This window comes from Corvus moneduloides, chromosome 20, assembly GCF_009650955.1.
Source record: "Corvus moneduloides isolate bCorMon1 chromosome 20, bCorMon1.pri, whole genome shotgun sequence".
NCBI lineage: Eukaryota > Metazoa > Chordata > Aves > Passeriformes > Corvidae > Corvus > Corvus moneduloides.
Window position 1 is genome coordinate 3,627,979 of NC_045495.1, and position 15,552 is coordinate 3,643,530.

General features: G+C 54.6%; 1 protein-coding gene across 1 annotated transcript; it reads right to left on the reverse strand.

The window, feature by feature from the left end:
• Positions 1 to 325: 325 nt before the first annotated feature.
• ADORA2B (adenosine A2b receptor) lies at positions 326 to 15,306 on the reverse strand. Its single transcript, XM_032130296.1, has 2 exons — positions 14,679 to 15,306; positions 326 to 3,290 (listed from the first exon to the last, which is right to left on the reverse strand). Exons 1-2 carry the CDS (start codon positions 15,041 to 15,043, stop codon positions 2,597 to 2,599), a joined length of 1,059 nt encoding a protein of 352 aa, XP_031986187.1. The 5' UTR covers positions 15,044 to 15,306; the 3' UTR covers positions 326 to 2,596.
• Positions 15,307 to 15,552: the final 246 nt, after the last annotated feature.

Consider the following 15,552-nt stretch of genomic DNA (forward strand, 5'->3'; position numbering starts at 1 on the left):
GCTGCTGTGGCTCTTTGCAGGTGGCAGCTCAGAGCAATTCCTGATCCATCAGTGTCAGCACCCTGAGGTGCTGGCAGCTCTGTGCTTCCACTGGAACAGGATCTTTGGAAGCATCATCCTGGTTGCTGTGCTTTAAATTGACCATTTTCAGGCACACTGACCACCTCAAGGCTGCTTCCCTGTCCACACAGCAGCCCTGAGCTGGGAACCAGCTCCTTCCAGCTGGGATTCCCTGTTCTCCCTAAATGCAGTGTGGTCTCTCATGCTGCACCATGGGAACACATAACCACGAGAAATAACGGGGCACAGGCTGAGCCAGGTGGTGTGGGGGTAAATGAAGCATTCTGTATGTAAATAGCAGTTACTGCAAACACAAAATCTGAGCAACACCAGGAGAACCCATCCACCCATGTCCATCAGAGCAGTGAGCAGTGACAGCTGAATGGCCACAGCTGCACTCACTGCACAAAGTTCCTCTGCCCTTTTTGCTTCACATTTTTATAGAAACCTTCAGAGCTTTTCATTGAGGGGGGCAAGGGAGGTGTCCTGGTTTTATTTTGCCTTGAAATGTCTTTGGCTCAGATCCACAAAGGCACTTCCTTGCCAGTGACTGGGACCTGGGCCAGAGTTAGTGCCTGACATCCCCATGGCACGGCTGGACTGAGGATGCACCACATCCATCTGCAGGAATTCTGGCTCATGAAAGGTGTGGGAAGGGAGCAGTGGTGGGTGCTGAGCTGCACTGGAAGCTCTCACATGTGGACAAGTGTTCTGGGACCTTCTCTCTTGGTGTTAGAGCACTGAGAGTTTCCCTCTATTGCTGCTGTGAGAGTTTGGGTCGTTTTCAGCCAGCCAAAGGGAGAGATTACATCCTTTGTTGTGAAGATAAATGTGGCTTGCGACCACTTGGCAACACTGCCAGAGCTGCAGGTGAAACCCTGCTCGTTTCCAGCCGTGATTAACAGGAGGAACACGGCCAAAGATAACACAGAAGGGACGGAATGAACGGAGGAGAGAGTCAGGCCCTGCCCCAATGGCAGGAGGTGGCTCCCTGTGTCAGCTGGAGCCCGACCAAGGCAGATGCAGCAAAGCTGAATGAGGCTGTTAAAGGAGAAGCACTTGGGACAGTGACTGGAACTGCTCAGACTCGTGCTGGAAATGCCCATCTCTGAGCCACTGAGCTGTAGCTAAATTTGGACATTGCATAAACATGTACAAACCCATTCAGAGCTCACTGGTGATTCCACCCAGGTCTGGGGCTGAGTGCTACAATGAAATCCAGCACTCCCAGGGAACCATTCCCTGTGCATGGTGGGCCCAGAGTCATTCCTGCAGCTCTTGCCAGCTGGCAGAGGAGATGCTGCAGGAACAAGATATCTTCAGCTTCTCAACTGATTTTACACCGTATTTGTCATTATATATGCCAGAGAAATGAAACTCTTGGGGTCTTGTATTCCCCCCCTTGTAGTGCAACACAGTTTAAAAAAATATAAAGTTGATTTCTGTGTGATTCAAGTACAATTTTTCAGGGATAAAAATATAAAAACTACTATTAGGGGGAAAAAAAAGCGCATTCACAGCTTCTGGGAGTTACAGGGCTGCAGGGGAGCCCCAGCCAGACCAAGCTTTAGGAATCAGGTGAGCTGCAGCATCCAGGTCTCACAGCTAAAACCTGCACTTCTGGAAGCTCTGCAAGGCTGGCAGCAGAAACCTGGGAGCAAAAACCTAATTGTAGAGCTCGTGTCGCCAAGGCAGAGTGACACTGGCCTCGGTGGCTCTGGTTCAGACGAGCCAAGACCACTGGGGCACCTCTGCCTCCTGCATGTGGATAGCTGGGAACAGATCTGGAAGCAAACCTGAAGCACTGGACTGCACAATCCTGTGGACTAAAGTGATTGAAAGGCAGTAAAACCTCTGCTCTAAACCTTGGTCAAGTCTTTTCTCAAATCTTGCAGTGAATGGGGTTCCCATGCTGGGCTGGCCAGTTCTGACCTGGTTTTCCCATCCACACAGTCCCTCCCCTCAGTGCCTGGAACACAGATTCAGTTTCACACCAGCAACTGGGCTAAGTAAGACTTTTTCCCATCGGAGAATACAAGCTGCATCAAACAATTGATGGAATAATTAGGGTATTACCAAAGTGCTGTCAAGTATGGATTTAGAGAGCAACTCAAAAATCCGACACAAAATTATTACTCCTAAATGAATCAAAATATTAAAAAAAAATAATAATAATTAAAATAAAGATCCTATGACTTGACATGAGCAGCACAATAGGGGAAACACCCCCCCAGCAGGTGAGTCTTCCCCAGTCAGTGTCCAACCTGGAAAGGAAACACCTGGAAAGGAAACACGACAGGATCCCAGCTCTCACACCCCCTGGGGCAACGGAGGAGGGCGAGCTGCACTCAGTGTCCCCGCTCAGGTCACTCCTCTACGGAGGCACGACGTTAATTACAAAAATAAAAATAAAAACACAGCTGCACAACTGCAGAGTGGTCATCTCTGAGCGCTCCTGGGAGCTCGCTGGGACTGCTCACAGGGGGAAGGGCAGCGCCAGGGACGGGCTGGACATCCAGGGGCAGGAGGGGCAGGGTCATACGGTCACCGAGGCCGCGGGGGAGCTGATGTTGATGGCAGTCAGGTGCTGGTTGTTGTCAGAGGGACACTTGGGGAAGTCGTCGGCCTTGCAGAGGATCTTGGAGAGGATCTTGCGGAAGGTGTAGCGGAAATCCCGGATCCTGTAGGCGTAGATGATGGGGTTGATGACAGAGTTGGCGTGGGAGAGGATGATGGCCATGTACATCACCCACTCGGGCTTGGATCTGGAGAAGTCCTCGTGGAAGTGCGTGATGCAGTTCAAGATGTGCAGGGGCAGCCAGCAGAAGGCAAAAAGCCCCACGATGATGGCCAGAGACTTGGCTGCGTGGACCTCCTTCTGCAGGGTGGTCCTGGAGTTGCCCATCAGCTCGATCTGGTGCAGCTGCTTGCAGGCCACCATGAATATCTTGATGTAGATCCCCAGCATGATGACGAGTGGGAGCAGCACGCAGCCGAAGAAGTTGAAGTAGACCATGTAGCTCATGGTGACCACGTTCTCAAAGAGGCACGAGATGAAGCAGCCGTCGTGCTCTGTCCCAGGCTCGGTCCCTGTCTCGTTGGTGCCGTTGGGACAGCCACTCATGGCTTTATTCCAGCCCATCAGTGGGGTCAGTCCAATCGCAAAGGACAGGAGCCACAGCACAGCAATGAGGCCCCTCGCCCGCTTGCCGGTCACCAGGCTGTTGTACCTGCAGTCCCCGGGACAAAAGCACAATAAATGTTATATAAATGAGCACTGCTGACTTCCCTGCAGTTAAAGCCATCAGTGTTTTGGTGGTTAAGGAGACAAAAGCCACACCCACACCCACGCGGGGGCCTCACCTCTGTGATCACCCGAGGGGGAAAACTCTCACCTGTGCTCTCCACCCACACAACGTGATTTGGGGAGGTGACTCATTTACTGTTCCAGAGAGGCGCCAGGCACTGCCCCAGCCCGCAAACCCCCTGCAAGGGGAGGGAAAGGACTTGGAGGCTTAAAAAAAGCTCCATCATTGCGTGATCCTAAACCACCAACTGCTGGGAGGGCACGGACAGGGAGGCTCCCTCTGACTGATGCTCTCTGGCTCTGAGCAGCCACTGCTGGGCACGCTGGGGCAGCTGCTGGGCCAGTTCCTGGGCTGACCCCGTCCAGCTGGGGCAATGCTGGTGCTCAGTTCTACGTTGCAGTCCCACATGGGTTATGAAGAAGCTCTGCTGTGGCCCAGGGACAAGTTGGTGCAGTGCTGAGCCTGGTGCTGCCCCACACCTTCCTCACCCTGTGGACTGAGTCCCTTCATGTCCCCTCCAGCCCTCAGATGCTCAGAGACACAACCAGAGCTGGAACCTAAAGCAGCAAAAGTCAGAAGTCTGGTTTGGGTGCAACTCAAATCAAAGCATCAGTCGGATCCCTGTCTGGAGATAGGAAGAACCAGCGAGTGCCAGAAGACAACATGAGAAACCCATTCCTGTCCTCTGCACAGCCAGTCAGAGTCTGCTGGCTGACACACGTCCCCTCCTTCCCACACCCTCTCTCCGTGCTTGTTTACTCTGGCTTGGCTGCCCTGCTCCTCCTGTCCTAAGAACGTTTGTTCTGATTTTCTTCCGGCCCGTGAGGCAGGGGAGGGTTTTATTCCCACAGAACTGCAGCTGTGCCTGTGAATCACTGCGTGAGCTGAGCCTCCTGCTCCTCCTGCAAGGACAGGAGGGGACAGTGGGGGTCTGCCAGCACCAACTGGGGGCTGGGGGAGCCCTCGGCTCCTTCTTCAGGCATGAGCTGGGCTGGCTGGGAGGCTGCAGGAGCAGCAGCCACATTTAGGCACTGCTGAACTTTGGGCACAGTCCATGGGTTGGTGTCTGAAGGGTAGATCCAGCCACTGAAGGGCTCCTCCTGCATTTTTCTCTCATTACTGCTAAGTTTCAATACTTCAGAAGATGAGAAGTTCTCAAACAGGGCATCAGTGAGGCCAAGCCTGTTGGGTTTGAGACCCTGCATTAAGTTTTCAGTAGCTGGAGCTGGTCTGGGGTTGTGGGACCTGAAATCATTGAGATTTGAGCAAGTAGACAGAAATCCAATCTCTTGGCAAAGTCTGAGTCTTGAGCTACAGCACTGGCCAAGCTCAGTCAGTGCTGCAGAGGCACCAGGAGCTGCTGCTGCCCCTCAGCTCTGCACGTGGAAAGGGAAAACTGTAGCTCCGTGGCTCCTGCTTGCCCTGCTTAGAGAATCTCTCCAGGTGCTCCATCCCAAAAAGTACCATGGTGAGACTGGAAAATGCCAAAGAGCCCATTGTTCAGAAACAGAAACTGAAAGAGTGGAGGGTTCTGTGTGCTCAGGAGCAGGAGGAGCTGCTGTGGCCATGCTGAGGTCCCAGGCTGGTGACATTCAGTGCTGCCTCTTGCTGAAAACATTTGACCCTGAATGTCTTCTTCCATCTGCTCTTCTCCTGAACTCTTCTGCAAAGATAAGGCTTGGCTTGAAGGTTTATAAGACCAGTCAAGAAGCCACTCCTAATGTTCCAGTGGCTGTACTGGTGGCCTGTTTATTTTAGAGCTGCTCGCTCTTCCCAGCGCTCCCAGTGGAGCTGCAGCTGGGATCGTGGCACGTGCGTTTTTACAGCGTCTGAGAGAAGATGTAAAAACATTCTGGGCTCTCAGTCTGCAAGAGCCAGAGCTGAGCCATGGGGAGGGCTGGAGAGGGTTGTTCACCAAGTGCCCTGCTCAGATCAGCTCTTTATTTCCCCAGGATTTGCATTGCAAATCCCTCCCACCCTCTCTTCATTCAGCTGGTGGCCGATGCTGATGGATGGTCATTGCTGTGGCCAGCCAGAAGAGCCCAGGGTGAAATTTGGAATAGCCTGATGTCCTAGAAGTGTTCATTAATTACCTTGTTATTACCTTAAAACACTTATTTGGTGGGACTGTCTGTATTGCCCTTAAGTGAACACAGGTTAAGCACATGCTTAAAAAAAGAAATGAATGACAGTGACCAGATCCAGGTATGAAAGTCTCACAAGCTCTTCCCTAAGCTCTGTAAAACAGGGTCAGACAGTGAGGAACCGGCAGATTTTCACAGCTCAGAATTCTGCAGCAAAACCCTCCTTCATTCTCTTTTAGGTTTAATATTATTAGGCAAAAAAAAAACCCTATTAAAGTAAATTTACTCACCTAAGTCTGCTCAACTAATGTATAACAAATATTGAATCACCTCTACGCTTCTGCCCGGAGGCATCAAATGTTGCTTTAATGTAAATAACGGCTGACTATTTTAAAATTATTTATTTGGATTAAATAACCTGGCGATGCATTAGTTCCTCTTACACCACCGGTCAAGGTCTCTTTACTGGTGCAATCACCATGAAGGCTTTAATTACCCCAGCTCCCACCCTGTGGACACATGGGAGCCCCGATGCCACCACGGGGCGAGTCAGGTTCCTGTCCTGATGGATGGAGCTGTGCCTTGGCCACCGATGTCATGGGCACTGCAGGAGGACAGGGGCTTTAAGGAGCTCTTGCAGCGTCACCATGGGCAGCTGGGGCTGTCCCTGCTGTGCCCTCACCCAAACGGGCCACAAAGGCTCCAGCCAGGGCTCCACTGGGGCTGGACCAGGTGTCCCCTGTTCCTGGTGGCCTTCCCACAGCAGGCATCCCCCTCCAAACCCCAGTGTTGTCCTGGGAGAGCATCCCAGCAAACACCAGAAGAGCGAGCTCTGTTGGGGAGGCTCGCTGTGCTCTCCAGGAGCTGGCAGGAGGGCACTTGGGGTTTGGGCTTTCTGCATTTCTGCTGCCATTTCCTGGGGCTGGGAAGCAGCCAAGTGGCCCAGGCTGGTGCTGAGCACAGCTGGCACAGAGCAGAGCCCGGCCTCTCCCGGGCAGGAGTTTGGCTCCCAAAGGCAGGAACTGAGTCATGTCCTGCATGTCCCTGGCATCTGCCACCAGCCCCTGCTGGACCCCGGGGAGGCCACCCCAGCCCTGCTGCCCCTGAGCTCTGGAGAACAAGGAAAGCACAGCAGGAGAAATTCAGCGTTTGGGGTGATGGACTTGGGGCAGAAACAGCAGCAGCCTGGAGGAAACACTCTGGAATGGGGCTGTTATTCCCACATTATTTATTTCAGAGAGCAGGGATGGAGGAGAATCCTGCTTGTCCCCAGGCAGCCCTGAAAGATGGGCAGATCAAAGCCATGAGGTGCCACACAGCCCCTCGCCTGTCCATCATGTCCCTGTGCCACAGCAGAGGCTGCCCAAGGACTTTGGGTTCTCCCACTGCCTCCAGAGCAGGATCAGTCTCTGATGAAAAATTTCGGAGCTTAAACTCCAAATTCACACATGGCTTGTGCTGAGGGAGCCGGGAACCAGTGCTCCCCAGCTCCCTCCCCACTCTGCCCCGTGCCCAGGCTGCTGGATGCAGGGAGAGGAGCAGATGGAGTTTGCAGAACTCAGATCAGGCAGATGCTCTGCTACAAACAAGCAGTGACATTTTATGTATTTCTATTTTAAGTGTGAAGGGAAATACACAGACACCTCCATTCACAAGGGGTGAGAGCAGCTCTGCTGCCAAGCATTGTGTTCTTGACACCTCCTCACAGCTGTACTTTGCATCTTGCTCTTTTTTTAAAATGTTTTTTTTAGCTATAACAAAATAAAGCACCGTTGCTGCCTCTGAGCTCCGTGCACAGCCACGGAATGGAGATCACACACCAGCTGAAATATCCTGGCAGGACATTTTAAATGAATCATAAATTGCACCTTAGGGAGGAGTGGGGAAAAAAAAAAAAAAAGAAATAAAAAGAAAAAGCTGCACTGTTTAACCAGGAAGGAGTTGGCGGCCGGAGATCTGATCAGTGGTAACGCTATCAGCTGGGGAAGGGGACATCTGCGAGTGTCCCTGTCCCGGGCAGACAAATCACTTCCTCCCGCATCTGTCCCTATTGTGCAGGGGACAGCGGCAGCGCTCCCGGCCTTCCGCTGGGCGGGCACTGTCCCTCTGTCCCTCTGTCACCCCGCCAGCCCCGGCTCAGGTGAGCTCACGGGTCAGGAGGCAGGAAAAACACACAAAACCCGCCTGGGCTTCACGCCCAGCCCTGGGGATGCCTCTCGGGTGGAGGGGAGCGTCCCCACCCCTGGGACCCCGTGTCCCCAGCCACGCCAGGTCCACAAGCCGGGACTAGTTTAAAACCGTGTCTGAGATGTTCTCACCCATGTGCTGACCCCTGCTGTGAGCCCTCCTTCCCCGGGATGGGGACAGAGCCGGGACAGGGGCAGCCCCCGGCTCCTGCCTCAGCCCGGTTCATCCCCGCAGCCCCCGCACAGGCGGCCCCTCTGCCCTGCCCCTGCCCTGCCCTGCCCCTGCCCCTGCTGTCCCCACACCGTCTGCGGACAGGGGACAGCCACGGGCCATCGGGTGTGTGGGAAGGAGGAACACAGGGGAGGTATAAAACCTACAAATGGCACACGGCTGGGTAATCTGGGGGATTAATAGGGGGACCTGCAGCTGAGGATGCTGCGAGGGGCTCGCAGCCCTGGTGTTGGTGAACGCTGACAGGGCTGGCGAGGTGTGGGTGCCTCTCTCACGCCTCTCACAGCAGCCCCGAGGGATTTGCGTTTGAGATCTCGGTGTCTGTCGGCGTTCGCTCGCTCGGCAGGGTGAGAAAAAGTGGCTGAAAGCTGAGCTCAGACACCGGGGGCGTGAGCGGGGCGGGCTGGGCCACCCCGGGCTGGGGCAAACAGAGGCCAACAGAGCCCCGGAGCACAGGAAGGAAATGAGCTCAGCCCCCTCTCCCTGCACGCTGCTCTCACACTCCAGCATCCCCTGACATCCTAACAGCAGCAGCTGCCCCAAGACGTCCCTGTGTCGGCAGGAGGATGCGATACTGGTGTGATACTGGTGTGGAATCAGTGTGATACTGGTGCTTTGTGCTCCACGATGTGTTTCTGAGTCCTAGAACTCAACCCCCCAGATCTCCACTCTCTAAGACCTGAGCCCCTCCTCAGCAGCCTCCCCCGGGGCTCTGCAGCCCCGCGTTATCAGCCTGCTGGGGCCTGGGGCTGGGAATTTTTGCCATTCCGAACCTCCCCGAGGGTCAGGCCTCGCTGAGTTAAAGGTGCCTGGCAGAGGTGAGATAGGGACTGGGATTCAGAGCCAGCTGTGCGGGTGTGATCCCAAACAGTGCTGACCGCTGCCCCTCCCAGTGCCCTGCTCACTCCGATAACAGATAAGGGCGGGAGATGGCAGATCTCTGCTGGATCCCTCTTTCTGCAATGAAAGGGGTGCTAAATCCCTTCCCAAAGCTTCCAGACCGCTGCCTTCCCACCCCCCAGCCCCACCCAGCTGCTGCTCACCTGCCCTCACTGCAGAGCCCTGACCAACCTCCCCAGGGGCTGGGCGATCTGCCAGGGTCAGCACCGAGCCCATCGGAGCCTCATCCCAGCCTATTCCAGCAGCTCCAGGAGCCCATCCCGTCCTCTCCTCCCTGCCTGGGCACTGCCAGGCTGCATGGAGCTCCCAGGCCTGTGCCAGCTGTGCCACTGCAGCACAAGGGGCACATCCATGGAAGGTTTGAGCAGTGGGAAGGGGGGATGTGGCCAAGAGCTGCTCCTGCAGGGACTGTGCTCTGTCCCTTGTCCCCAGTGGGTCCAGCAGCTCTGGTCACAGTGACACCAGTGCCCACATGGCCCTGAAGGGACACACACACAGGGACACATCCCCACTGATGCCCTCCCAGGTTATTTGTGGCTCATACCCAGACCTGATGTCATCCATTGGATTAGGAGTTAATCCTCCCTTTGGATTGCACAGATTCCCTAAACCCTGTCCCTTCTCCAAGCCTGAGAGCTAGTGGGGCGGGGACAGGACTGACACATCTGTAGGCACAGCTGGAGTCACTAATTCCTGGCATCTTGCAGATCAAGTACAGTAAGAGGAGTCCCCAAACCCCCACGTGGTCACTGCCTGGGGCAGCCCAGGGCCGGGGCAGAACACTCCTCAAAGACTCAGTTTTGTGGTCTGGTCTCACTGTTCTGACAAACAGCAAATTCATAAAAATCCCAAGCAGCAGCTCGATAATTAACAAAGCAAAAACTTGCAACTTTAAAACAGTTCCTGCCAAAACATTTCGGTTTCGTGTATTTTTTGCTGGGAGAGGTCAAAAGATCTTCTGGAGCAAAATCCTGCTGGATTTCAAAAGCTGCTTTTTTTTTTTTTTTTTTTACATCTTAAAATTAACCTGTACTTTTACAGATTGAGCTGGCCAAAATGGAAAAAACCTCCTAAATCCGATCTAGGTCTGGGTTCTGGCTCAGCCTGGAGAACAGTGCCCTCAGCCAACAGCCTGGAACCAACCCTGACATCCCTGATGCTCTCTGGCATCTCTGCTGCCCCCCAGCTCTGCAGGAGGGCAGAGCTCCCAAAGACAATTCCTTTTCCTGTCAGGACTTTGGTTTTTTTGGGAGGGAAGTGGCCTTGGGGGTGCAGGAAAGATGTAACAATCTGGGACATGCATTTTAAGGAAACCAGGCTGCTCACAGCTAAAAGTAGCTGCGATTTCCCCTCTCTACTTTATTGCCACGAGGGCACAAGTGATTATTCCCGATTTTGTTGTTGTGTTTTGGCTGCATCCGAAGGCTGGAGCGAGTGGCAGCCCTGAGAGATCCTCCCACGTCCCCTGAGCCCAGCTTGGCTGACACAAACTTCCCTAAAGATGTGACAGCTCCATTGCTCAAGCCAACACCCCGGCCCTCCTGCCCTTGCTGGGTTTCTGACATTTTAAGTTAATAACTCAGTGATAACCAAGGCCAGGCACAGCCTCCTGAGGGATGGAGAGGCTCTGGAAGCAGGAATCAGGAATCAGGATGCCTCCTGTGCTGCTCAGGGAGTGGGCACAGCACGAGAGCCACACGGGAGCAGCAGAACACGCCCGGGCAGTGCAAGGACTAAAGGAAATGAGGCAAGGGCAGGGGAGGAAGAGCAGCTGCTGGTGGCACACACAGAGTGCCAGGTGAACACCAAGAGGATTTGTCCTGCTCCCCAGTGGCTCCAGCCCTCCCACTTGGCATCAAACCCCACCAGTTTGCTTTGCTGAATGACAAGCTGGGAGCTGAAAGGGATCTGGGAACAAATCTGTGCTGGGGCACACAGAGGGAGCCCCTCCTCTGCCGCAGAGGGCAGGCAGAGCCTCAGCATCAGCCAAGCCACCTCTGGAAAGGACGAGGGAAAAGCAGCAACAACCCAAATTTAATCTGTCCCACGAGGACTGCAGGAAGGAGCTGCACTGTTGCCTTCCTCATGTCCCAGCTAAGGGGGGCAGCAGCAGCTCCTGTGGGAGCCTGGCAGGAGCAGAGGCAGATTAGGGCAGCACCATTAACAGATCCCGATCCCATTAACTGGCTGTGAATCCATACGAGGATCCTCTGGCTGCAGGAGGGGCAGCAAGGGCTCGAAGATGTGCAAAAAGGGAGGGGATGTGGCTGGTACTCTGCTCCAGTTCATGGCAAAGCTTCCCTGGAACATCAGTCCTGCACTTCTGCTCGGGGTAAAGTTGAAGATGGGGGAGAACTAAACCCAAGGCAAGCAGCAGATCAGCTCAACTCCCAGGGAACTGGGGATGATTTTCCCTCGGCAAGTGCCAGCTGGGATGTTTGCCAGGCAGCAGCAGCACATTCACTGTCCTGCAGGAGCTACCAGTGGACAGGGGCACACACAGCGTGGGGTTACTCCGTGTTTCACTCTCCCTTTGCTCTCTAAATCCCGATCCTCTTCTCCCTCCCTAATCCCTGACACGTTTGTTCCAGGCATCCATCCGTACCTACAATTTTTCACCATGCCAAAGGATTTGGGTTAATGCAAATAAAAGGAAACTGTTTTATTCCACCTACAAATCTTATTTGGCTCCCAGTTACAGGACTGTGAGGTGAAATCCAGCCCCGGAGGAAGCCAGAGAGCAAAAACCTCTGTGCCAAGTGCTCTCTGCAGGATGGATTTGCTGCTGCTGCTGCTGAGAGATGCTTGATTCTCTGGCTTGGATATTCTGCTTAGAGAAAGTGCTGTGGGGGTTCAGGCTGGCAGAGGAGAGCTGGGATGGAGCTGTGTCCCTGGGCACAGGGATGGGCACACTGGGGTGGCAGTGTCCAGGAGGGCGTGGGAAACGCGGCAGGGATGGAGTGTCCGAGGACAAAGAGCTGCATCCTGGTGGGGGCCAAGGGAGAAGGGACCCAGGGAAGGGCTCAGAGCTGCAGCTGCACAGAATGGGCAGCGTGGGTGGGGGCTTCTCCACAAACAGTAAATTCATCAAAAGCAAACAAGAAAAAATACGAGTTTTGAGGGACAGAAAGAATTCATGGCTTAGGGTCAAATTCAGCAAATATTTTTAGCCAGAAGAGGAAGGGTTCGAAACCACCATTTTTAAAATGAGATTTTTGTTCTGCAATTCTCCAGATGAGAAGTTGTCAGTTCCTTCCCCAGCAAGGAGGTCTTGGCCTCCAAGAGCAGCACAGCCACATCGGAAGGGTTGGGCAACTCAACCCAAAATCTGCCAGGTTGGTCAGGATCACTTTGCTTCACTGAAACCTCCCAACATCGCTGTTCCAGTTTCACTAAAACAATTTTCCCCATGGGATTTTTCAGTTCAGCCACAGTGCTGAAAAATCCATTATTAGCCTGGCTGTAATGCAAAGTTCTGCTGTGCACCCCAGCCCACAGGCCTGCCCAGCCTCTCAAACAGCTCTGAAAGGGTATGAAATAATGTGGCACAGCCAGTCCTTAATGTCCCTGCTGAGCTTTCCTCAGGGAGCTGATGGAGCACTGGATGTGACAGGGACACTCATCTGCTCTGCAACAACCTCGTTATTTCTTGTAATTGCTGGACAGGGCTGGGCACAAATCATTTTCTTAAACATCTAATACTCCATGGTTTGGTATCAGCCTCTGCATTGGCCTCCAGAATAAGTGTTTAAATGAGGAAAGCATTTCCTACAGTCTCCATTCCTAGAAACTGATGACCTGCTTCCAGAAACGGCACGTGCTCCTGCCCAGACAGGGTGGTGGGAGAAGTTTCTCTCCTTTCCCTGCCAGCAGCACTGTGGAGCCCAGGAATAATGATGCTGATGAGAAAACTCTCCCCAAGCCTTGCTGGGAAAACCCCGGTGCAGCAGAGAAGTGTTTTACCCGTGTACATTTATAATCTCCTCTACCCCCTCTTCATCTTGGCTGTACAACTAAAAAAAGCCTTTCAGTGTCAGTCCCTAAACCTCCTGTCACCGGGGCAGTGGCCTGTCCATTGTCCTGCTCTCCTCACAGGGGCAACCCCCTCCTTTGAAAGGAGTTTTTTACTTGCTGGTCCCTTCTTGAGAGCAGTGGAATGGGCCTCAATGCCAAGATGGAGTTTAATCCAAATTTCGCACTTCAGCCGGCCTAGGATGGGACTCCTTGGTCTCCATTTGTGTCCAGCTTGAAAGCACTCATAGGAATAAAGACGTTTGTGCAAATGGAATAAAAGCTTTGGCGTGAGATGGGGTGAGGAAAGCGACGCTGGGAAAGAATCCCAAAGCAAGGCAAAACTGCCCTGGGATGAACTGCCCTGACAGAGAGTCGAGCAAACCTGCTCAAGACCAGGATTGGGCAAAAAAAGAATGGAGGAAATACTGGCTGTTTTGTCAGTTGGCAAAGCCACTTCCCTTCTGCAAGCACAGGAACGATCCCTCGGAGCATTTCTGATCCTCTGCTTCCCCCCAGATCTCAGCAGAGCAGAAACCCCTCACAACAGTTTCCTCAGCTGCAGAAAGTGTTTGTGGTACAGAAATAGAGTTATTGCCTGACAGCTTGTGGCCAGGGGTGTGATTAAACTGAAACTTATAAATCTGACCTGCTTCTGTAGCTGCTGCTGTGCCGCTTCCCCATCCCGAGAAAGCTGCAAGTGAAAGGATGGAAGAGGCATCAAAGCATTTTCCAGAGCCAGGGTGGCTCTGTGAGCCCGGCTGGGTGGCTGGGAGGGTCAGAAACAAGGTCAGGGATGCTGGAAACCACCTATCCCTGCCCCTATCCCTGCCCATGCCCCTGTTCCTGCCCCGCTCTGCTGCAGGTCTGCTCCCGCTTGCGCGACGTCCCCCGGAATTTCCACGCGCCGAGCTCCGGTGACACACAGCCACGCTTTTCCACCTCTGCCCCATGACTAACTCATATTTGCTCAACCTATGGGAGGCCCCCGATGCAAGGTGCCAGAACAGAGTGAAAGGGGTTTTTTTTTTAAGTCATTTTAGGGTGACTTCATTGCTCGTGCAATGAAGGGAGATGCCGGGGACGAGCAGAACCCAGGAAAGCTGCGGCTTTCCGGAGTTCAGCTGAGGTCCCTGCGTCGCATCTGCCCTGCTTCCCCACAGCCTCTGCTCCTGGCAGTCCCTGGAGCTGTCCCAGACTCCTGAGAGGGCTCCATCAGTGTCTTATTCTCAGGGAAGGACAACTGAGATACAGAGGAGACTGAGATGAACAAACTCAGGTCGTTCATAATGCAAAGCCGGGGTTTGGTGCACTCCAGCTTAAGGAAGCTGCTGCACCAGCTCATTAGTGATGAGCCTGTATCTTACACCCATACAGTTTTCCCCTTTTTAATTCAACTCCCATGAATTAGAAGGAAATCAATTCATGTCTTGGATGCTGCACTTGGATGAGACTCTGAGCTGTACATCTCTAAAATCTGACGTGAAGTTTTTCTGCTTCCCTCTTCTCCTTTTGCAGGAGGAATTAGGAAAGAGTGGCTGCTCCTGTATTTAACTACCTGGGAGATGCCTGGACACCACAATAAAGGGGCTGTATAAATACCTACACAGATGAGCCACAACCATCCCAAACACAGCATTACATCACGGCACGGCCCCCCCGAGAAGCCACTGACCCTCCCAAGGCAAACATCCTCAAGAAAGTGCAAGAGGTGGGATACTGACCCCAGTCCTGCAGGGAGTGAATGCAAAACCTCTGTTATTTCCATCACCTGTGAGCAGCAAAACTTTTGGGGCAGCGCAAGAGATTAGAAGAAGTTCCTGCACGCTAAGAGCAGGAAGATCAGAGCCCGGGCTGTCAGGGAATGTGGATGCTCATTCCCACTCCAATCTCTTACCTCAGTGGGATCTTAATAGCCAGGTACCTGTCGATGGCCACCGCCAGCAAGCTGAAAATGGAGCTTTGTGTCAGCACCAGCACGAAGCAGGCGAAGAAGAGGCAGCTGTGAAAATCCACCTGGAACCCGATGCTGATGGTGATGGCGAAAGGAATGGCCAACAACCCCACGGCGATATCCGCCACGGCCAGCGACACCAGGAAATAGTTGGTGGCGTTCTTCAAGGTGCTGTTGATGGCCACAGCCCAGCAGACCAGCACGTTGCCAGCGATGGAGAGCACGGCGATGATGAGCTCCAGCACGATGTAGGTGGTTTTCATAGTGTCCATGGCGAGAGCCCAGCGCCAGGAGCAGGCGCTGCTCATGGGAAGAAGGGACTTTCCACCGGGCGCCCTCCCGCAGGTACCAACACGCCACGGGTCAGCCGAACGCCCATGTCCGGGCTCCCCGCGGCCCTGGGGGGCCGGAGGGGCGCGGCGAGCCCCGGGTCGCGGCCCCCCGCTGCCCGCACCGCCCGGCCCCGGCCCGGCATCCGCGGGTCCCGCTCAGCGCCCGCCCGCCGCCGCCGCCGCCGCCCGCGGGGCCATCGGGGCCGGCCCGGCCCGGGGCTGCTCCGCCCGGGATGCTCCGCCCGGAATGCTCCGCCCGGGGATGCTCCGCCGCTGCCGCCCGCTCCCCGCGGAAAAGCCGCTGCCGCTGCCGGCGGGGCTATTTCTGCACATGGGGCGAGCGGGGCGGGGAGTGCGCGGCGCGGAGCCATTGGCCGGGACCCGGCGGCACCGGCACCGCGCCCCCGCAGCGCCCGGCCCCGCTCCCGCACCCCCGGCCCCGCTCCCGCACCCCCGGCCCCGCTCCCGCACCCCCGGCCCGGCGT